The 23,405-nt window shown below is 32.8% G+C and overlaps 2 protein-coding genes across 6 annotated transcripts in view; both read right to left on the bottom strand.

Annotated features, from left to right (window-relative positions):
- Positions 1 to 23,405, bottom strand: part of M7BP (Myosin-7a binding protein) — an 89,399-nt gene that overhangs the window by 1,557 nt on the left and 64,437 nt on the right. For 4 of the 5 annotated variants that reach the window (XM_065514500.1, XM_065514499.1, XM_065514501.1 and 1 more), the window contains 3 exons: positions 8,205 to 8,555; positions 7,559 to 7,781; positions 5,933 to 6,032 (listed from right to left, as the gene is read on the bottom strand). In XM_065514500.1, coding sequence (XP_065370572.1) covers positions 5,933 to 6,032; positions 7,559 to 7,781; positions 8,205 to 8,555 — 674 coding nt within the window. The remainder of the gene's footprint in view (positions 1 to 5,932; positions 6,033 to 7,558; positions 7,782 to 8,204; positions 8,556 to 23,405) is intronic. The other variant, XM_065514503.1, reaches the window with a different exon arrangement.
- LOC135959771 (uncharacterized) lies at positions 8,560 to 23,403 on the bottom strand (the record flags this gene model as incomplete). The annotated part of the gene is made up of 1 exon (XM_065510831.1): positions 8,560 to 23,403. A coding segment is annotated over exon 1 (14,640 nt), but the record flags the coding sequence as incomplete, so codon positions are not given.

Below are 23,405 nucleotides of genomic sequence, written 5' to 3'. Positions count from 1 at the left end.
AAATACGGTAAATAGTATGTCAGAATGTGAATTAAATATGTCGGTTCTGTAAGCTTCCCATTCCCTTGATTTCGTTTCAATAAAATAAAAGCACATCTACGTTTAAAACCAAGGTTTTCACTAGTTATGAAAATAATAGTCTCAACAAATATTTGAATATTATTTAATAATTCATTTTACCAAATATGTAGTGGTCATTTCTTAATGATACTGACGACGAATAGACTAAGAATACAAATTTCGAATTACCGATTTGGTAATATTAAACTAAGTTAACACTATGTACATATGTACATTTGAGCAATGGTTCCGATATGAACCGGACCCTAGAGGTCCGTATCACAATTTTGGGGGGCATGGAAAATAAGTTTCCCTTTACTGCCAGCAAACACTGGCAGTAATATTTTTTACTTTAAAAGTTTTTGCAACTCGAGAAATACGTACGACACATCTTTTTAAACATATGCCCAATTCACAATTGGTGTCGTAGTGTTGTAGCGCTGTATGTCGTAATTTTTTTATTAGTATTTTGTTTTTTCTTCAAAAAATTTAATTTGAAAAATATTTTTCACAAACAACTTACAACGCTACGACTTCGATTGTGAATTGGTATTTCTACAACAGAGTTTTTTTCAAAATTTTTTTTTTTTTAATTAAATTTTTTTTTTTTTAATTAAAATTTTTTTTTCCAAAATAGTTTTTCTAATTTAGAAAAAAAAAATTTTTGTTTAATTTTTTTTTTAATTTATTATGTCAAAAAATTTTTTGGTGAAAAAAATAGGGTTAAAAATTACCTTTCCCGATTTTGACCCATTGTAGGTCTAACTTATTATGGCCTTATATACGTCATTGCAAAGGACTTTGAAATATCTATCATTAGATATCGATATTGTCTATATTAATAACTCTGTAATCCACATATAGATAAAAATAGGCCAAAAATCGAGGCCTACTTGTCTGGCCTATTGTCTTGGTTTTTTTCCTTATATCTCTGCCATTTGTGGGCAGATTTTATCGATTTTAAATAGCAACAAAAGACAAAAATTGGTTATAAAATGTCAGGCCACTAGAACAAGAAATGTAGGAACAAAATTAACACAGTTTGAGAAATATTAAAATAAAAGCTCACTTTTACTTAAAATATATCCATATTTATGTCAATACCTCCTATAGTTTTTCCGTACCTGCGATATAAATATTGCGTTGTTTGAGAAAAACTAATTTTTTGGGCATATTTTGGCGAATGAGCCCAATTTGCTTACTGTTGTTAATTTTAAGTAAAATCTGTTCAGAATATTATATTCCAGGTAACTTTAAATATAGTCTGAAAGTTTTCCTAAAATAGGAAAACGTTAACCCTTACATCGTGAAGGAATTTTCTTATTCCAAAATTGTTGTGATTTCGAAGCGACAAACATTTTTCAACTACACATTTTGTAAAATTACATTGATACATATGTATGTATTTGATATTCTAAAGTCTTTTTGAAATATTAGAAAATAAACTAAACGACACTTTCTCTAAGGATTGTTTAATGGCTTTTGATGTGATTCACAGTCCTTTCATTACTTGATATTGCATTTCTTCAATTCTGACATAAAAATTAAATTTTCTTAATATTATAATGGTTGAGTTGTTGGTTATTGTGGTGTTAGTTACAAAGTGTAATAATTATTAGTAAAATACTCGTAAAATAATATTAATAGTTAATAATTATATTGTTCTTTAGCTACGAAACAAATGCTGTTAGTAAAATTTTGGCATATTTATTGTTAGAATTGAAAATGTTTAGTATTTAGTAGAAAATTCAATACAAACCATATACATATTAATTAATCAATCAATCAAATTGCTTTCGTTATACTCGTTTGTATTTCCGTACTTACCATTTTGATTTTTTGCTTTATTTTAAATTGGTAATTTGTGTGGGTGTTGTTCTTGTTACTGATTCGGTTTCTATTATTTTTTTCAACTATGAAAAAATTTTACTAAAAACATTTGTTTCTTTGTGAAATTCAAATCTTTATTTTCAATTAACGGTCAAAATAATTTTAATCAAATTAAAAGCAAACAAAAAAAAAATAATGAAATAATAATAAAATGTTGACTAAAAGTGCATGAATATTAAAAACATGTTGTATGTTTATTTTTAATACAATAATTATAACAAAGATTGAAATCTTTTTTCTATTAAAAGGAAATTTGTACATTAGAGCGACTCGCTGCGTATGGAGAGAAAAACCGTGTTTTTGTTATCCCCTTTTCTTTATTTTTATTTCAACTACAACATGTTTCAAATATTTGTTCGTAAATAAAATGAAATGTATTCAATTAAAGAACTTTGTTCTTAATAAACATTTCGTTTTTTTTTTTAATCATTATTAAGTTCAAGAGCATGGCACTAATTTTAAGCTACATTGGCAAACATTTAAAATATTGGATCGTAGTTACTGTAGCTATTTAAATAAGTAGGTGCATTTGACTAGTAGCTAGTAGGTATATTTAGTATGTATGTATGTATAATTAATTCATTAATTATATTTAGTAAGGTAATCAATTATAATTACATATATGTATGTACAAATATTTAATTAAATAAAATATATTCTTTTTATTCAAGCAATATGTATTCGTAATAACGCACATCGATTAATGTTAATTTTTGGAGTCCTTCAATGGGGACAGAATTCTTGGTAAATAATAAAATAAATATGTTTGTAAGTATATGAATAAGTACATTAGGGTAATAACTTTTTGCAAAAATCTGAAGGAAAATATGATATTATTTTTTAAAAAAAGTTCACGCACCAATAGCGATATTTGGCTTCAAACTATATACAATGTACTTGGTCATTTTATTTTAATCTATCTATATATATAAAACATAAAAAATGTTTCTACCTATGTCCGTTATAGACTCTGAAACCATTCAATCGATTAGCTACAAACCGGTTTCATTTGAAAGAAAATTTTGTGGAGATGGTTTGAGACATCTAAAACACTACATTGTACCTAATGTAGTGTGCAGTCCATTCGTTAAACCGGTTTTCGAATTTTCCCATACAGCAATTTTCCCCAATTTTGTATGTAGGAATTTTCCCCGATGTGTAGATCCACTAAGATGGGATTTTTGGCAGTTCGAATTTTAAGGGGATACAAATGAATAAAAACAGGTAAATTCTGTATCTCTACATCTCCGCAACTAATAAACCTAGTACCAAAAATCCAACATAATCTGAATTTTTCCAAAAAAAAGTAGTAAAAATACTACTTTTTTTTTTAAAAAAGGAGTAGAAATACTACTTTTTCTAAAAAAGTTGTAGAAATACTACTTTTTCTAAAAAAGGAGTAGAAATACTATTTATTTTTTAAAAAGGAGTAGAAATACTACTTTTTTTAAAAAAGTAGTAGAAATACTACTTTTTTAAAAAAAGGAGTAGAAATATTACTATTTTAAAAAAAGGAGTAGAAATACTACTTTATCTAAAAAGTAGTAAAAATACTACTTTTTCTAAAAAAAAGTAGTAGAAATACTACTTTTTCTAAAAAAAAGTAGTAGAAATACTACTTTTTCTAAAAAAAAGTAGTAGAAATACTACTTTTTCTAAAAAAAGTAGTAGAAATACTACTTTTTTTAAAAAAAAGGAGTATAAATACTACTTTTTTTTAAAAAAAAGCAGTAGAAATACAACTTTTTCTAAAAAAGGGGTTGAAATACTACTTTTTTTTTAAAAAGGAGTAGAAATAGTAATTTTTTTAAAAAAAGGAGTTGAAATATTACTTTTTTTTAAAAAAAAAGGAGTAGAAATACTACTTTTTCTAAAAAAAGTAGTAGAAATACTACTATTATAAAGTGTACTATAAATACTACTTTTTTAAACAGTACTAGAAAAACATTTTTTTAAAAAGTAGTAAAAATACTACTATTTTAAAAAATAGTTTTTATGTACAATAATAAGGCACATACTTCTTAGCGTAATAGCATACGCCGGGTATCCGCTTGTATCTTTAATAGAAATGATAACTAACCTCTTTTTCGTAAAATTTTGTTTGAATTACTATATTATTGCATATTTTATTATAAAATTTATTTACTTATTTTTCTCCAAGATAAAATTGTTAAATTTTATTGTGTCCATAAGATTTGCAATATGTAGACCGCAATTGCCATATGTAGCAATCCATTGCGCAATAATTGCTCTCCTGATTGCTTGAGCAATTATTGCTAAGCAATAAGCTGTCAGTTCAGTTGTCATTAATGTAAAATGTCTTCTTTCTATGATTCGGTGTGATTAATGCATACATATTTAATTTATTTAAGTACCAAAATTAAAAAAACAAAGAAATTAGTGGAAAAAATCCTTTTGTATTTTTGAAGAACGTTTTCTCCGCCTTAAAGCAATCAGAAATCGCTGTGCTGTTGTTCTGCCTACGTTTTTGCTTGAGCTTAGCTATAAAAATTGCTACGTGGAGACCTATGGTTAAGCATATTGTAATTTTTTATATTATGTATCTTAAATTTAATACAATTTTCCGCGAATTTCTCCAAACCAATAATTTGACTGAAATGTGATTTTATTGTATAATTTAAGTTTTAAACAGCCTCTTATATTTGTGGTAATTGTCTCACCAATATTTTACGATATCCCGAAATTGTTCTTGTTTGAAATCTACAATCTATTGATAATGTTTTATTAAAAATATAAATTCGTTTTTTATTATTTAAAAGTGTATCTAGGTACTTTATACAATTTTAATTAAAAAAGGAATTAAATAATTTTAGAAATCGCTTTCGGTGCGTGAATGTTTTTCACCAAATTGACTTGAAAACTAGGTTTTTATTATTGATAAGGTTATGCCCCTAATGTAAATCCCAAATAATAAAAATTTTTGACTGAATATATGTATGTACTTGGGTATACTATATTAGATACTTAAAAATATTATTGATTACCAATCTCTTGGGAATAAATTTTGTCTGTGATGTTTAACTTTAAAGTATTATAGTTTATTCTTTGTATGGATATTAATTATAGCTAAACAAAGTTGTTAAAAGAATCAATTGTTCTATTTTATTATGGCAAATTGGAAATTGAATTGAATATGAACATAGAGCATGGAAGTGGGAGGACAATTTTTGACATTCCTGATGCAAATTCTGCGTTCTATCGCAGAATTTGCATCGCTGACGAACGTATTCAACTAAAATAGTAAACTGTTGTCAAATTGTTTTGATTCATTGGGGAAATTTAAACAACTATCAACACCAGAGTCCCCAGCCGACTCTTTTGTTTGTTGATAATTTGGTGGAGGTTTAACTATGGATAGCTTGAGAGCTCTGTCGCCATTGAAAAATTGATCTTTCTCATATAAAGGATTTAGTACGAAATCTTTGGTTGTTGCTGATACAGCCCTAAAACTGTTGCGCTTCAAATCTTTGTGTAGCAATTGCTTTTCGAATTGTGTCAAAACATTAGCATCTGTGTGATTATTGCGTGACATATTACTAGACCTACTGCTATCTACACTAAATAAACTTAACATACTAACGGTTCTACGTTTGGAATTAAGTGCAGAACTACTTTTCCATGAGCGCTGGGAATGTAAATCTAAATTATCTTCTCCGTCCTCATTGTCATCGTTATTCAGATTGTTAAAGTGGTTATAATAGGAGGTGGATGTTGAGGGTCTGGTCTGTAAAATGGATGATGTTTTATTATGCTGGTGATAATATGTGGGAGCATGTTGTTGATATGGAGAAGGTGGTGAATTAATATTTTTATTCAAATATTTAAGGGAACTGCTACGACGCACTGGTGTTGACAAAGTCCAATGACAATCGTTAGGAGAATGTTTTGTGTTGGCATTTAGTGATTTATTCTGATATGAATTTTTTGGATTTTTATTAATATTGTTGTAGTTGTTGTTTACCTCTCGGATATCCTTATTAGTTGCATGTGCAGAAACATCTCTTGCTGGTGACAGTTGTGGCGTTGTTAAACTACTGTTAATGTAGTAATCTCGACTATACCTTTAAAAATGAGAAACGAAAAATTCAAACAGTAAATTAAAATAATTCAAAAAGAGACTGAGGCCGATTTTTTACATTGATAACGTAAAAAAATCAGTTTTTTAGAAAAGAGAATGGGTGTAAAATCGAAAAAATTAATTTGAAAACCAAAGAAATTAATTTCAGGGGAGATCACAATAATTCTCCAAAAAAACATGTGAGAAAGCTATATTCGGCTGTGCCGATAATGGACCGATCCTCACAAAAGTTTGCAGAAAGATTTAGGTTCATATACAACTTATGTATGTCCAATTTCATCACGTTATTAATTATTATGAGACAATTATGAATGTTCAAGTAATTTTCTGAGACTAGGGACAAATGTTTCAGAGTACTTATAGCAATCCTATGTAAAATTTTATCATGATTTCCGCATAATAAACATATTTAAGAGTGCTTAAATAGTATTCCGGGGGGACATTTGTATGTGGGCTAGGTGAAATCATGGACCAATACCAATCAAACCTTATGCTAGCGATTGATAAGGTTTGTTTGGGCCCTATCGTGTATTCAACAGACAAACAGTCAAACAGACGGACGGACATAGACAGATCCTCTTAGAATCTTATGAGGACCCAGAATATACATTAGGGTGAGTCGATTTTTTTCCACGAAGATCGTATAGCAGAAACGAATTCTACGGAAAATTCTAAGAAATTTTCACCAAGGGTGAAATCATAGGTCTAAAATCAAATCCTGTCTTGCGCATTTCGTCTTTTATCCTATGATATTTCAATATAATAGTTTTTTTTATATTGGATAAAAGACGAAATGCGCAAGATACGATTTGAATTTAGACCTATGGTATCTTGAGGAAACTTTCTTAGAATTTTCCGTAGATTACGTTTCTGCTATACGATTTTTTACTTTTTGATCGTCCATACAAATCAACCCGGCCTAATATACATATACCAATGTGGATCTGTGACAAATATTTTGATGTGTTACAAATGAAATGACAAAATCAAATACCCCCCATCTTATTTGATGGAGGGTATAACAAATGGATTTAATTCTAACTATCTACAAGTTATAATAATGGGGCTAAAGCTGGGTTTCCGCATACACCGTAATCGGCGCCGATAGCGAAAACTGAAAATTAAAAACGTTGGTGTTCATCACCGTCTCGTTTCTGAATTGTTTTCGTTTCAGTTGGGTGCGTTGCGGGCATAAAACAGAAACGTAATTATTTTTTAATTTTGAATGTCGCACATTAAATAGAATTTCATCATTTTTGATGAAATTTGAAATAAAAAAATAATTTCGTTCCTACAGCACCGAAAACAACCTACTTGAAGTTGTTTTCGCTCCCAAATGACAGGTTTTTCGTTACTGAACGGTACCGTTTCGTTCCCAATTTTCGTTGCAAATGTATGGAATTTCGTTTTCGGTGCCGATTATGGTGTATGCGGAAACGTAGCTTAAGTGTGATGTAGGAACTAAATAGTTATTTTATAAAATCGTGTGATAAAAATATGTGTATGTACCTTTTGTAATCACTTTCACGCGTCATGTTTTCATCTGCGTCCAGTTTTTGATTATCTAATAAGTCCAATGGATTTAGATCTTTTGTTGGACTTATGTTTGGTAAATCGATGAAACGTTCTTGGCTACCACTGATACGTCTTTTCAGAGCTTCAGGAGCATATGGATTATTTGGCATTTCGACAGCATTATACCATTTTTTGTATTCACGTTCTGCTATAGAACCTAAAAGCACAGAAACCGAAAGAAAAAGTTTGAAACTAAATGTCGGTTTAAGGGAATTTTTTTTCTCAAAAGCACTTTATAACGATGAAAAGCACTTACAAAATCTAAATATATTTCGGAATTTGTAAAGATTTTATTTTGACTCTAGTAGTGCATACATATGTACAAACATACAAAAGTATATTCAAAACTAGCTTTTTCCAAAAAAAAATATTGTATAAAATAAAACGAATAAAACACAACAAACTAAATCGAATCGTATAAAAATAAAATTAATTTTTTAAATACTGCCGATATGTTGATTTAGTACATATGTATGTATGTTAGGACGTAGATAAATACAAATTCCAAAATTAAACATAAATTACACAATACACCACACCGAGTTTATGAAAATGGCCATATAGTTTTGAAAATGAGTACCTGGTAGAAAATGTCGCATTATAGCCACATCATCATCTTCTTCATTATCATTAATGACACCATCATCACGATCGCCGTCGCCATCACTATAAACACCAACACCATCAATATTATTTAGATCTCTTGCATCTGTTAGTATTTGTACGTTTACATGATCATTTCTAATGAGTTGCTGAACACATTGTGAGTGAGAAGAGGAAGTTTCATTATTTTGAACTGCGCTTGTTAGTGGATAGCAGGGACGCATCTGGTTAAATGTAGTTGTAGTTGCACTGTCACCACTCATGTTAGTTATAGGTTGCTTATGATTATTAGTATTATTATGGTTAGTATTTGCCTTAGCGTTAGTTTCTGTGGATGAATTAGTAGTAGTAGTAGTAATAGTAGGAGTAGTAATAGTGTTAGTAGTAGAATTATTTTTATAATTAATAGCTAAAATATCCTTTTCATCATTTTCATTATCAATGTATTCCTCAATAGTGTTAGATCGACTATCAGCATAAGGTTTGGAATCATAACTTAATTGATCTGAGAAGAGAATATTATTAATGAAATTATATGAAATCTTATCGAGATTGTTTATTTGTAAAGTAAACGAATCACTACAGTCGTCATGATCACTGTCGTGATCATGGTGAGAACTTGTAGAGCTCTCACAAACTACAGGATTTTCTGTAATTAGTACCTCAGTATGGACCCTGTTTGTTTCCTCCATACTATCATCAGTAGAATGTGATAAATCTAGGGTACTTAAAAATCTATGCATGAGTAGGGTTCGACGTCGTCGGTTTTCAAGCGCAGTCAAAAGATGTTTGTCATGGATGAATTTTTGGCATAAACCAGCCAAAGTGTTTGCAGTGCTTGGTGGTGTAGTCTGTGGCATTGGTTGTGGACTTACATCTTCAAAACTCGGTGTTGTGTCTACCACTCTATATTGTCGTTGAAGTTTCTTTGATATATTGTGTTTACCTTGTGGTTGTTGGTTGACTGCAGCATTATTATTGTCTTCTTCAATTTCTACGACAGTGGATTGTCTAGACATTGTAGGACTATCATCTAATGAAATTTGATCCTCCAAAATATTTAAAGTATCTTGTATCTGTATGTCATTTCCAGATGCAGATGATAGTTTTGGATCAGATTCAGATTCCGATACTATTATTGGTACAGGCGGAGTATGCAAGTTGGTTTCAATAATTGTTGATGGCATAAGGGGAGATGTATTAGTTGTAGGCATATCAATTTCATTGAGTTCTCCTGAAATATCAGCCGTAGTGATATCTGCAGGTTTGGATTGGATGCTGGATGCCTCATGTTTTGAAGAGTCAGCAATTTCATGTTTATCTAATATAGATAAGTGTTCTTTGGAAATTTGTTCATTAAGTTCTTCCGAATATTCTGTTGAATTGTTTTGTTCCGTTTTAATTTGCACATTAGATGCTAAACATTCTGGCAAATCATCATTGTTTTTATGTTCTGAGATAAATTTCAATTGTGCTTCAGCTGATTGTTCCAGCTTTATTTCAGAATGCTGAATTTCCAAAATAATTTCATTGCTCTCTTTTGAACATTCATCTAATGAGTTCCCTTCAACTTTTGATTGTACATTGGTCTCCGAAATAATTTGCAATTGTATATCAGATGACTGTTCTTTCACAACTATGTCTTTTTGCTCGGTCTGTGATTCAGAAGACTTCTCTCCGGAAATTAATTCCTTTAGTAATTCATTGCGTGTAGAGTCACTATTTTCTAGTGCTATTTCCGATGATTTTTCACTTAAAACTATTTTATTTTGCTTCGGTTGTATTTCAGAGATCTGTTCTTTCGGAACTATTTCATCCAGTGCTTTTGAATTTTTCGACAAAGTTTCATTATTTGTGGTGTTAGAATTGCATTCTAGTAATATTTCAGATGATTGCTCTTTCGAAATGATTTCATTTTGTACCGGGAGTGTTTCAGATGATTGTGTATTAGAAACTAATTCATTTTGTCCATTGATAGTAGGATTTGAAATATCTTTTTGTCCATTAATTGTATTTTCCAAAATTGTAGATTGCGCATTTGACTCTAAGTTCTCGGACAAAGTTTCATTATGTATGAAGTTAGAATTACATTCTACAGATATTTCAGATAATTTCTCTTTCGAAATGATTTCATTTTGTTCCAGTACTGTTTCTGGAGACTGCTCTTTCGAAACAGTTTTATTGAGTAGATTTAAATGCTCGTTATTGGATTCTGAACTATCGGTCAATGGTTCATTATTCATAGGGTCTAATGTAATTTGTGGTTGTATATCGGATGCTTGTTCTTTTGATACTATTTCATTTTGCTCATTGCTTGTAGAGTTTGAAATATCTTTCAATGGCATTTGTTCCTGCTGAGCTTCAGAACACTGCTCTTTTGAAATTATTTCATCGAGTACTTTTGAACATTCATGAGATGAGTTCTCGTCAGTATTGTTTTGTACGTAGGACTCTGGAATACCGGACAATGCTTCATTCATCGTAGGGTCTACAGTGTCTTGTAGTTGTATTACAGATGATTGAATTTCACTTTGCTGTTTGATTGTAGGGTTTGAAATATCTTTAAGAGACATTTCAGAAGTTTGTTCCTTCGGAATTATTTTGTTTTGCTCCTGCAGTATTTCAGAAGGCTGCTCTTTACAAATTATTTCATCGTATATTTCAGAATGTTCATTCGATAAATTCTCCTCAATTTCGTGTTGTTCACAAGATTTTGAACCATCAGAATAATCTGTAGAATCTAAAATAACTTCTTTCTGTTGTGGTTCTCCCGAATCTTCATGTAATGTATTATCTTTAGGTTTAAGTTTCACATTGGATTCTGAATTCATAGACGAGGATTCATTATCTGTTGAGTCTGAAATAACATGCATAGGCATTTCAGGTGATTGATCCTGTTGTTTTTCAGAAGACTGCTCATTCGAATTTGTTTCTTTGAGTCCTTTTGAACATTCATTTGACGTTTTTTCCGCAGTTCTGGATTGCACTTCCGATGATGGTTGCTCTTCCGAAACTATTTTGTTTTGTTCCACCGGTGTTTCATTCGACTGCTCGTTAGGAATTGTTTCGTCGATAACATTAGATTTTTCATCTGTATTATCACCAGGTTTAGATTCTATATTTGATTCCGAAACTATTTTATTTTGGTTTTTAGAAGTTTCGTCGAATGCCATAGTATTTTCTATTGATAAAATATTTTCAGTATTCGACTCCACATTTGCTTCTGAAGAGGCGGGTAATGATAACGTTTCTTGTTCTGAAACTATTTCATTTTGTTGCACCTCTATTTTATTGCACTGCTCTTTAGAAATTGCTTCAATATTTGAGGTGGGTAAAGCTGATGGTTGCTCTTCCGAAGAAGCAGACAAAGCAGAAACAATTTCATTATTTTCCACCTGTGTTTCAATAGACTGATCTTGAGAAATTGTATCGTCGAGAACAATCGATTTTTTATCTGATGTAGTATCTCCAGTTTTAGATTCCTTATTTGAATCTGATGGTTGTTCATTCGAAACAATTTCATTTTGTATTTTAGATGTTATATCGTCGATTACTATTGTATTTTCAATTGATGAAATTTCTTCAGTTATGGATTCCACATTTGTTTTTGAAGAAGCGGACAAAGCTGATGTTACTTCTTCTGAAACAGTATCATTTAGTACCAACTGCTCTTTAGGAATTGTTTCGCCGAGAACACTTGACTTTTCGTCTGATGTATTTTCCTCAGTTTTAGATTCCATAGTTGATTCTGAAGACATGAACAAAGCGGATGGTTGCTCTTCCGAAATAATTTCATTTTGTATCTTAGAAGTTATATCGTCGATTACAATTGTATTTTCTATTGATGAAATTTCATTACTTTTGGATTCCTCATTTGTTTCTGAAGAAGGTGATGTTGGTTCTTCTGAAACTATTATATTTTGTTCCTCCTGCGAAATTGTGTCGGTGAGAACACCTAATTTTTCATCTGATGTATTTACTCCGGTTTTAGATTCCATATTTGATTCTGAAGAGTTGGACAAAGCTGAAGGTTGATCTTCCAAAGATGTGGACAAAGCTAATGTTAGTTTTTCTGAAACTATTTCAATTTGGTCCACATGTGTTTCAATAGACTGCTCTGGAGGAATTGTTTTATCGCCAACTGCTGATTTCTCACTAATTTCAGATTCTATTTTTGAAGAAGCTATTTCATTTTGTTCCACCTGCGGTTCAAAAGACTTAGAAATTACTTCGTCGAAAACACCTGATTTTTCATCTGATATTTTAGATTCGATATTTGATTCTGAATAGTTGGACAAAGTTGATGGTTGCTCATCCGAAGAAGCGGCCAAACCTGATGTTAGTTCTTTTGAAACTATTTCATTTTGTTCCACTAGTGTTTCAATAGACGGCTGTTGAGGTATTGTTTCGGCGAGGACACTTGATTTTTCATCAGATGTTTGAGATTCCATATTTGATTCCGAACAGTTAGGATGTGCTACAACATCCGAAGATGAGGACAAAGATATTGCTGGATCTTCTATAACTATATCACTTCGTTCCTCATGCTTTGCAAGAATTGTTTCGTCGAGAACACTTGATTTTTCATATGTTGTATTTTCACCAGCTTTAGATTCCATATTTGATTCTGAAGAGGCTGCTGGTTGCTCTTCTGAAGAAGTGGACAAAAATGATGTTAGTTCTTCTAAAACAAGTTTATTTTGTTCCACCTGTGTTTCAATAGACTGCTCTTGAGGAATTGCATCATCGGGAACATTAGATTTTTCATCTGATGTAGTATCACCACATTTAGATTCCGTATTTGATTCTGAAGACGAGGGCAAAGCGGATGGTTGCTCTTCCGAAACTATTTCGTTTCGTATTTTAGAAGTCATATCTTCGATTACGATTATATGTTCAATTGATGAAATTTCTTTAGTTTTGGATTCCATATTTGTTTCTGAAGAAGCTGATATTGGTTCTTCTAAAACTGTTTTATTTTGATCCACCAGTGTTTCAATAGACTGCTCTTGAGGAATTGTTTCGGGGAGAACACTTGATTTTTCATTTGATGTTTTAGATATCATATTTGATTCTGAAGAGTTAGACAAAGCTGAAGGTTGCTCTTCCGCTGAAGCGGAGAAATCTGAAGTTACTTCTTCTGAAACTGCTTCATTTTGTTCCATCTGTATTTCAACAGACTGCTCTTGAGGAACTGCTTCGTTGAGAACATTCGATTTTTCATCTGATGTAGTATCTCCAGTTTTAGATTCAATATTTGATTCTGAACACGAGGACAAAGCGGATGGTTGCTCTTCCAGAATTATTTCATTTTGTATCTTGGAAGTTATACTGTCGATTACTATTGTATTTTCAATTGATGAAATTTCTTTAGTTTTGGATTCCACATTTGTTTCTAAAGAATCGGATAAAGCTGATGTTAATTCTTCTAAAACTATTTCATTTTCTTCTACCGGTGTTTCAATAGACTGCTCTTTAGGAATTGTTTCGGTCAGAACACTTGATTTTTCATCTGTTTTAGATTCTATATTTGATTCAGAAGAGTTAGGGAAAACTGAAGGTTTCTCTTCCGTTGAAGCGGACAAAGTTGATGTTACTTCATCTAAAACTATTTTATTTTGATCCACCTGTGTTTCAATAGACTGCTCTTGAGGAATTGTTTCGGGGAGAACACTTGATTTTTCATCTAATGTATTTTCAACAGATTTAGGTTCTATATTTGATTCCGAAGACGAGGACAAAGCGGATGATTTCTCTTCCGAGATAATTTCATTTTGTATTTTAGAAGTCATATCGTCGATTACGATTGTTTTTTCAATTGATGAAATTTCTATTGTTTTGGATTCCACATTTGTTTCTGAAGAAGCTGATATTGGTTCTTCTAAAACTGTTTTATTTTGATCCACCTGTGTTTCAATAGACTGCTCTTGAGGAATTGTTTCGGGGAGAACACTTGATTTTTCATCTAATGTATTTCCAACAGATTTAGGTTCTATATTTGATTCCGAAGACGAGGACAAAGCGGATGATTTCTCTTCCGAGATAATTTCATTTTGTATTTTAGAAGTCATATCATCGATAACGATTTTATTTTCAATTGATGAAATTTCTATAGTTTTGGATTCCACATTTGTTTCTGAAGAAGCTGATATTGGTTCTTCTGAAACTATTTTATTTTGTTCCATCTGTGTTTCAATAGACAGCTCTTGAGAAATTGTTTCGGGGATAACACTTGATTTTTCATCTGATGTTTGAGATTCCATATTTGATTCAGAACAGTGGAATAAAGTTGATGGTTGCTCTTCCGAAGAAGCGGACAAAGCTGATGTTACTTCTTCTGAAACTATTTCATTTTGTTCCGCCAATGTTTCAATAGACTGCTCTTGAGTTTCTGTGAGAACACTTGATTTTTCATCTGATGTATTTTCACCAGATTTAGAATCCATATTTGATTCTGAAGACTTGGACAAAGCATGTTGATGCTCTTCCGAAACAATTTCATTTTGTATTTTAGAAGTCATATCGTCGATTACGATTGTATTTTCAATTGATGAAATTTCTATAGTTTTGGATTCCACATTTGTTTCTGAAGCAGCTGATATTGGTTCTTCAAAAACTAATTTATTTTGATCCACCTGTGTTTCAATAGACAGCTCTTGAGAAATTGTTTTAGGGAGAACACTTGATTTTTCACTTGAAGTTTTATATTCCATATTAGATTCTGAAGAGTTGGACAAAGCTGATGTTATTTCTTTTGAAGCTATTTCATTTTCTTTCGCCGGTGTTTCAAGAGACTGCTCTTTAGGAATTGTTTCGGGGAGAACACTTGGTTTTTCATCTGATGTTTTAGATTCCATATTTGATTCTGAAGAGTTAGACAAAGCTGAAGGTTTCTCTTCCGCTGAAGCGGGCAAAGCTGTTGTTACTTCTTCTAAAACTATTTTAATTTGATCCTGCTGTGTTTCATTGGACTGCTCTTGAGGAATTGTTTCGGCGAGAACATTTGATTTTTCATCTGATCTTTGAGATTCTATATTTGATTCTGAACAGTGGGCCAAAGTTGATGGGTGCACTTCTGAAGAAGCGGACAAGGCTGATTTTAGTTCAGCTGAAACTGTTTCATTTTGTTCCACTAGTGTTTCAATAGACTGCACTTGAGTAATTGTTTCGGCGAGAACACTTGATATTTCATCTGGTTTTTGAGATTCCATATTTGATTCTGAACAGTGGGATAAAGTTGATGATTGCTCTTCCGAAGAAGCGTACAAAGCTGATTTTACTTCTTCTGAAACTGTTTCATTTTGTTCCGCTAATGTTTCAATAGACTGCTCTTGAGTAATTGTTTCGGCGAGAACACTTGATTTTTCACCTAATGTATTTTCACCAGATTTAGATTCCATATTTGATTCCGAAGTCGATGACAAATCTGATGGTTGTTCATCCAAAACAATTTCATTTTGTAATTTAGATGTCATATCGTCGATTACTATTGTATTTTCAATTGATGAAATTTCTTTAGTTTTAGATTCCACTTTTGTTTCCGAAGAAGCTGATATTGGTTCTTCAGAAACTATTTTATTTTGATCCACCTGTGTTTCAATAGACTGCTCTTGAGGAATTGTTTCGGGGAGAACACTTGATTTTTCATTTGATGTTTTAGATTCCATATTAGATCCTGAAGAGTTGGACAAAGCTGATAGTTTCTCTTCCACAGATGCGGACAAAGCTGATGTCATTTCATTTGAAGCTATTGCATTTTCTTCCACCGGTGTTTCAATAGACTGCTCTTTAGGAATTGTTTCGGGGAGAACACTTGATTTTTCATCTGATGGTTTAGATTCGATATTTGTTTCTGAAGAGTTAGACAATGCTGAAGGTTTCTCTTCTGCTGAAACGGACAAAGCTGATGTTACTTCTTCTAAAACTATTTTATTTTGATCCACCAGTGTTTCAATAGACTGCTCTTGAGAAATTGTTTCGTCGAGAATACTTGATTTTTCAGCTGATAGTTCCTCTTCCTCTTCCGCAGATGCAGACAAAGCTGATGCTATTTCTTTTGAAGCTATTTCATTTTGTTCCACCTGTGTTTCAATAGACTGCTCTTCAGAAATTGTATCGTTGAGAATACTTGATTTTTCAGCTGATGTATTTTCAACAGTTCTAGGTTCCATATTTGAATCTGAATAGTTGGACAAAGTTGATGGTTGCTCTTCCGAAGAAGTGACCAAACCTGATGTTAGTTCTTTTGAAACTATTTCATTTTGTCCCACTAGTGTTTCAATAGACTGCTGTTGTGGTATTGTTTCGGCGAGGACACTAGATTTTTCATCAGATGCTTGAGATTCCATATTTGATTCCGAACAGTTACGCAAATTTGATGGTAGCACATCCGAAGATGACGACAAAGATATTGTTGGATCTTCTGTAACCATTTCACTTCGTTCATCTTGCTCTGCAGGTATTGTTTCGTCGAGAACTCTTGATTTTTCATCTGATGTATATTCACCAGCTTTAGATTCCATATTTGATTCTGAAGAGGCTGCTGGTTGCTCTTCTGAAGAAGCAGACAAAAATGATGTTAGTTCTTCTGAAACAACTTTATTTTGTTCCACCTGTGTTTCAATAGACTGCTCTTGAGGAATTGCTTCATCGCGAACATTAGATTTTTCATCTGATGTAGTATCACTACATTTAGATTCCATATTTGATTCTGAAGACGAGGGCAAAGCGGGTGGTTGCTTTTCCGAAACAATTTCGTTTCGTATTTTAGAAGTCATATCGTCGATTACGATTGTATGTTCAATTGATGAAACTTCTTTACTTTTGGATTCCACATTTGTTTCTGAAGAAGCTGATATTGGTTCTTCTGAAACTATTTTATTTTGTTCCACCTGTGTTTCAATAGACTGCTCTTTTGGAATTGTTTCGGGGAGAACACTTGATTTTTCATTTGATGTTTTAGATTCCATATTTGATTCTGAAGAGTTAGACAAAGCAGAAGGTTGCTCTTCTGCTGAAGCGGACAAATCTGATGTTACTTCTTCTGAAATTATTTCACTTTCTTTCACCAGTGTTTCAATAGATTGCACTTTAGGAATAGTTTCGGGGAGAACACTTGATTTTTCATCTGATGTTTTAGATTCCATATTTGATTCTGAAGAGTTAGACAAAGCTGAAGGTTTCTCTTCCGTTGAAGTGGACAAAGCTGATGTTACTTCTTCTGAAACTATTTCATTTGGTTCCACCTGTGTTTCAAAAGACTGTTCTTCAGAAATTGTTTCAGGGAGAACACTTGATTTTTCATCTGAAGTTTGAGATTCTATATTTGATTCTGAACAGTTGGACAAAGTTGATTGTGGCTCTTCCGAAGATAAGGATAAAGCTGATGTTAGTTCTTCTGAAACTATTTCATTTTGTTCCATCTGTGTTTCAATAGACTGCTGTTTAGGAATTGTTTCGACGAGAACATTTGATTTTTCATCTAATGTTTGTGATTCCATATTTGATTCCGAACAGTTAGGCAAATTTGATTGTAGCACATCCGAAGATGCGGACAAAGATATTGTTGGATCTTCTGTAACTATTTCACTTCGTTCTTCTTGCTCTGCAGGAATTGTTTCGTCGAGAACACTTGATTTTTCATCTGATGTATTTTCACCAGCTTTAGATTCCATATTTGATTCTGAAGAGGCTGCCGGTTGTTCTTCCGTTGAAATGGACAAAGCTGGTGTTACTTCTTCTGAAACTATTTCATTTTGTTCCATCTGTGTTTCAAAAGACTGCTCTTTAGGAATTGTTTCGGGGAGAACACTTGATTTTTCATCTGATTTTTGAGATTCTATATTTGAATCCGAACAGTTGGACAAAGTTGATTGTGGATCTTTCACAGATGCGGACATAGCTGATGGTGGCACATCCGAAGAAGCGGACAAAGATTTTGTTGGATCTTGTGTAACTATTTCACTTCGTTCTTCTTGCTCTGCAGGAATTGTTTCGTCGAGAACACTTGATTTTTCATCAGATGTATTTTCACCAGCTTTAGATTCCATATTTGATTCTGAAGAGGCTGCTGGTTGCTCTTCCATTGAAGTGGACAAAGCTGGTGTTACTTCTTCTGAAACTATTTCATTTTGTTCCATCTGTGTTTCAAAAGACTGTTCTTTAGGAATTGTTTCGGGGAGAACACTTGATTTTTCATCTGATGTTTGAGATTCTATATTTGATTCCGAACAGTTGGACAAAGTTGATTGTGGCTCTTTGACAGATGCGGACAAAGCTGATGTTAGGTTTTCTGAAACAATTCCATTTTTTTCCGTCTGTGTTTCAATAGACTGCTCTTTAGGAATTGTTTCGTCGGGGAATCTTGGTTTTTCATCTGATGTATTTGCATCAGTTTTAGATTCCATATTTGATTCTGAAGAGGATGCTGGTTGCTCTTCCGAAGATGAGGATAAAGCTGATGTTAGTTCTTCTGAAACTATTTCATTTTGTTCCATCTGTGTTTCAATAGACTGCTGTTTAGGAATTGTTTCGACGATAACATTTGATTTTTCATCTGATATTTGAGATTCCATATTTGATTCCGAACAGTTAGACAAATTTGATGGTGGCACATCCGAAGATGCGGACAAAGATATTTTTGGATCTTCTGTAATTGTATCTTCAGGAATTGTTTCGTCGAGTACACTTGATTTTTCATCAGATGTATTTTCACCAGCTTTAGATTCCATATTTGATTCTGAAGAGGCTGATGGTTGCTCTTCCGAAATGGCGGACAAAGTGAATGTCAGTTCTTCCGAAACTATTTCATTTTGTTCCACCTGTGTTTCAAAAGACTGCTCTTTAGGAATTGCTTCGTTGAGAACATTTAATTTTTCATCTGATGTTTTAGATTCTATATTTGATTCGAAACTGTTGGACAAAGTTGATGTATTTGCACCAGTTTTATATTCCATATTTGATTCGGAAGAGGCTGCTGATTGCTCTTCTGAAGAAGCGTATAAAGCTGACGTTAGTTCTTTTGAAACTATTTCATTTTGTTCCACGTCTGTTTCTGAAGAAGCGGGCAAAGCAGGTGTTGATTCTTCAGAAGCTATATCATTTTGTTCCACCTGTGTTTCATTAGACTGTTCTTGAGGAATTGTTTCGGGGAGAACACTTGATTTTTCATCTGATGTTTTAGATTGCATATTTGATTCTGAACAGTTGGACAAAGTTGATGGTTGTTCTTTCGAAGAAGGGGACAAAACTGATTTCGGTTCTTCTGAAACTTTTTCATTTTGTTCAACCGGTGTTTCAATGGACTGCTCTATAGGAATTGTTTCATCGAGAACACTTGATTTTTCATCTGATGTATTTGCACCAGCATCCGATTCCATATTTGATTCTGAAGAGGCTGTTTGTTGCTCTTCCGAAATAGCGGACAAAGCGGATGTCAGTTCTTCTGAAACTGTTTCATTTTGTTCCGTGTGTGTTTCAATAGACTGCTCTTTAGGAATTGTTTGGTCGAGGACACTTGATTTTTCATCTGATGTATTTCCACCAGTTTTAGATTCCATAATTGTTTCTGAAGAGTCTGCTGGTTGCTCTTCCGAAGAAGCGGATAAAGCTGACGTTAGTTCTTCTGAAACTATTTCATTTGGTTCGTACTGTGCTTCTACGTTTGTTTCTGAAGAAGCAGACACCGCAGGTGTTGGTTCTTCAGAATCTATATCATTTTGTTTCACCTGTATTTCATTAGACTGCTCTTTAGGAATTGTTTCTTCTGATGTTTTAGATTCCATGTTTGATTCTGAACAGTTGGACAAAGTTGATGATTGCTCTGCCGAAGAAGCGGACAAAGATGATTTTAGTTCTTCTGAAACTATTTCCTTTTGTTCCACCGGTGTTTCAATGAACTGTTCTTTAGAAATTATTCCATCGAGGACACTTGATTTTTCATCTGATGTGTTATCATAATTTTTAGTTTCCACATTTGTTTCTGAAGAATCGCGCAAAGTTGGTGTTGGTTCTTCTGAAACTATATCATTTTGTTCCACCTGCTCGTTAGGAATTGTTTCGTCGAGAACACTTGACTTTTCATCTGTTGTATTTTCCTCAGTTTTAGATTCCACAGTTGATTTTGAAGACGAGGGCAATGCTGTTGGTTGCTCATCCGGAACTATTTCATTTTGAAAATTATAAGTTATATCGTCGATTACTATCGTATTTTCAATTGATGAAATTTTTTCAGTTGTGGATTCCACATTTGCATCTGAAGAGGCGGACAAAGTTGGTTCTTCTGAAACTATTTCATTTTGTTTCACCTGTGTTTCATTAGACTGCTCTAGATAAATTGTTTCGTCAACGGACTTGAATTCTGTATTAGATTCTGAAGACGCTGATAAAGTCGATGTTTGCTCTTCCGAAATTATTTCATTTGACTTTGTCGGTATTTTAGAAGATTGCTCTTTATTAAGTCCTTGTTGGTCTTTGTCAGAATGAATTTTGGACTCTGAACCCGCATCCATACAGTCTGATGTGCCCTCTAGTGGTAGTTCAGCTGACTGTTCTTTGGAAATTATTTCAATTGTTTCCTCGAGTACTCTAAAATTCTCATCTGATGTATTGTTCGTAGTTTTAGATTCTGAAGACGAGGAGGCAGTCGGTGATTGTTCTTCCGAAGATATTTCATTTTGTTCCGCTTGTATTGCAGAAGACTGCTCTTTCGAGATTATTTTAGTCCGTTCTGGTGAATCTATACTGATATTGTCATCATTTTTAGATTCCACATCGGCTTCTGAAACTATTTCATTTTGTTGCATCCGTGTTTCCAGTTTTATTTCTGACACTTCTTGTTTCATAACTATTTCATTTTGTTCTGTCCGTGGTTCAGATGATTGCTCTTTAGATTCTATTTCACCGAGTACTCTAGAGTTTTTATTTGATATATAATCTTCAGGGTCTAAAGACGCGGATAAAGGTTCGCTCTTCGTAGAGTCTGAGATACCTTTTAGTGGTATATCAAATGATTGTTCCAGCAATACTGCTTTATTTTGAACCATGTGTATTTCAGAAGACTGGTCGTTAGAAATTGTTTCATCGAGTAATCTTGAATTTTCATTTAATGCAGGTTTAGATATCATATTTGATTCTGAAGACGCGGTTAAAACTTCAATGTTTGTACAATCTGACAAATCAAACTGTTGAATATTAGATGATTGTTCTTCAACATTATCATTTTGTGTCGTCTGTTGTTCAGAATTTAAATCTGAATTGGATTCCACATTTGGTCCTGAAGGCGCGGATAAAACTGATGTTTGTTCTTCCGAAACAATCTCATTTTGATCCATCTGTGTTTCATTTTTAGTACAGTGTTGGACCATTTGGGTAACCATTTCATTTTGTTCTTTCATGGTTTCCAAGGTCTGCATTTCAGATGATGTGTCATCAAGTGCTCTTGAATTTTTAATTGACATATTATCCTCAATATTGCGTGGCATATTTAAATTGGAAGACGCTGATAATGCATCACTGTTCGTAGCGTCAGAATTAGCTATTTCTATTTCATTTTCTTGTGTCTGTGTTTTAAGAGTCTGCTCTTTAGAATTTGTGTCCTCGAGTACTCTTGAATTTCCATCTGATATATTATCTTCAGTCTTGGATTCCACATTACTATCTGAACATGTGGTTTCAGATGTTTGTTCTTTCGAAACTGTTTCATTTTGTTCCGTCTTGGTTTCAGAATACTGCTCTTTAGGAATTGTGTTATGTCCTTTCATTTCTATGTCATTCAGTTCCAGCGGATTTTCTGAATCATCATCATTAGAAGTATTTTTTTCAGGTTCTTTTGAACATGCAGCTGATAGGGGTTCCTTGGTGTTGGATTGTATGCTGCAAGCTGTTTTATTGTACGTAGTATCTGATGTATCTTGCAGTGTTATTTCAGATGAATTCTGTCCTACAATTATCTCACTGTGTTGCGTTGAATACTTTACTAAATTATTTTCACCAACATGACATTGGTTACTGGATTCATTATTACTGTGCATTTCAAAATTGGCTTGGTCATTGGATTTTAAATGTGATGATAAAGTTTCGTTATTTATAGAATCAGGAATGTCTTGCAGCTTTATTTCAGAGTGCAGCTCATGGAGTGCATTTGTTTTATCAGCTAAAAGACTTTCCTCTAATACTAATGAGCCTTTATTGTTGATTAATTCAGAGGTAGATTGTAGTTCTGTTGCTGCTGAAAGTGTCTCTACATAATGATCATCACTTATGGAACCCTTTTTCATTGGTTCATCCATGTTTGCTGCTGCTGTATTTGAATCAATGTCTAAATGCGATTTCTCTGAAATGGATTTTGTGCTTTTAAATGTTGAAGAATATGATATATTTTCATTCGCTGACGTTTCCTTCAGTTCTTGGTCTTTTGTAAGTGTGATATCATCACTTGTTTTGTTTCTTGCGGAGACATCGGTTGCTTCGATTATAGGTTCATCAGTAGAGCAAATTACAGATTCTGTGCTAGATGAGGATATTTCAGACGAATTTATATCTAAAATTTCTTTGTTACTTCCAACAGTATTGAATTCCAATGCTGGGGCTATTGTTAAATTGATCGTTAATGGCTCGTTTGTTTCGTTTGCAGAAGTTGAAATAGTCTCTATTGGAATTGTAGTATCTCCCGTTTCCTCAGGTATTACATCTAAATTACGAGGAGTTAATTCTAAGGATCGTGCCTTAATTTCTGCCAATGCCAATTCTTTTAGATCAGTAAAAACATTAAAGTCTGAAACAGTTAACGTTGCTGGCTGATCAACTGACGGAACAGCCAGCATGGGCCCTAAAGCCATGGCAGCTAAAATTTCAACAACAGAAGGTGTAGGTTCAATGATTTCTACGGCACTAAAACCAGTACAACCATCAGAGTCAGAATTGTCGTCGCTGGCTAAAAAAATATAAACGATACAAGTCGGACATATTGTCATTCATTACACAATCCCATTTCTCATGCATAGATTTATTTAGGAGGGAATCTTTTTAAACATTTTTACCTTTACAATGGTTAAAGTTATGGAGTTTTTCGCTAGCATAATCTTAAATGAGCTAAATTACAGCTAATGGATAATACTAAATTTAAAGGAATTCCTAGTTAAATAAAATGCTTAATTTAATTTATATAAAAATAGATCAC

This window comes from Calliphora vicina, chromosome 5, assembly GCF_958450345.1.
Source record: "Calliphora vicina chromosome 5, idCalVici1.1, whole genome shotgun sequence".
Classification (NCBI taxonomy): Eukaryota; Metazoa; Arthropoda; class Insecta; order Diptera; family Calliphoridae; genus Calliphora; species Calliphora vicina.
This window is presented reverse-complemented; position numbering and strand designations above follow the sequence as displayed.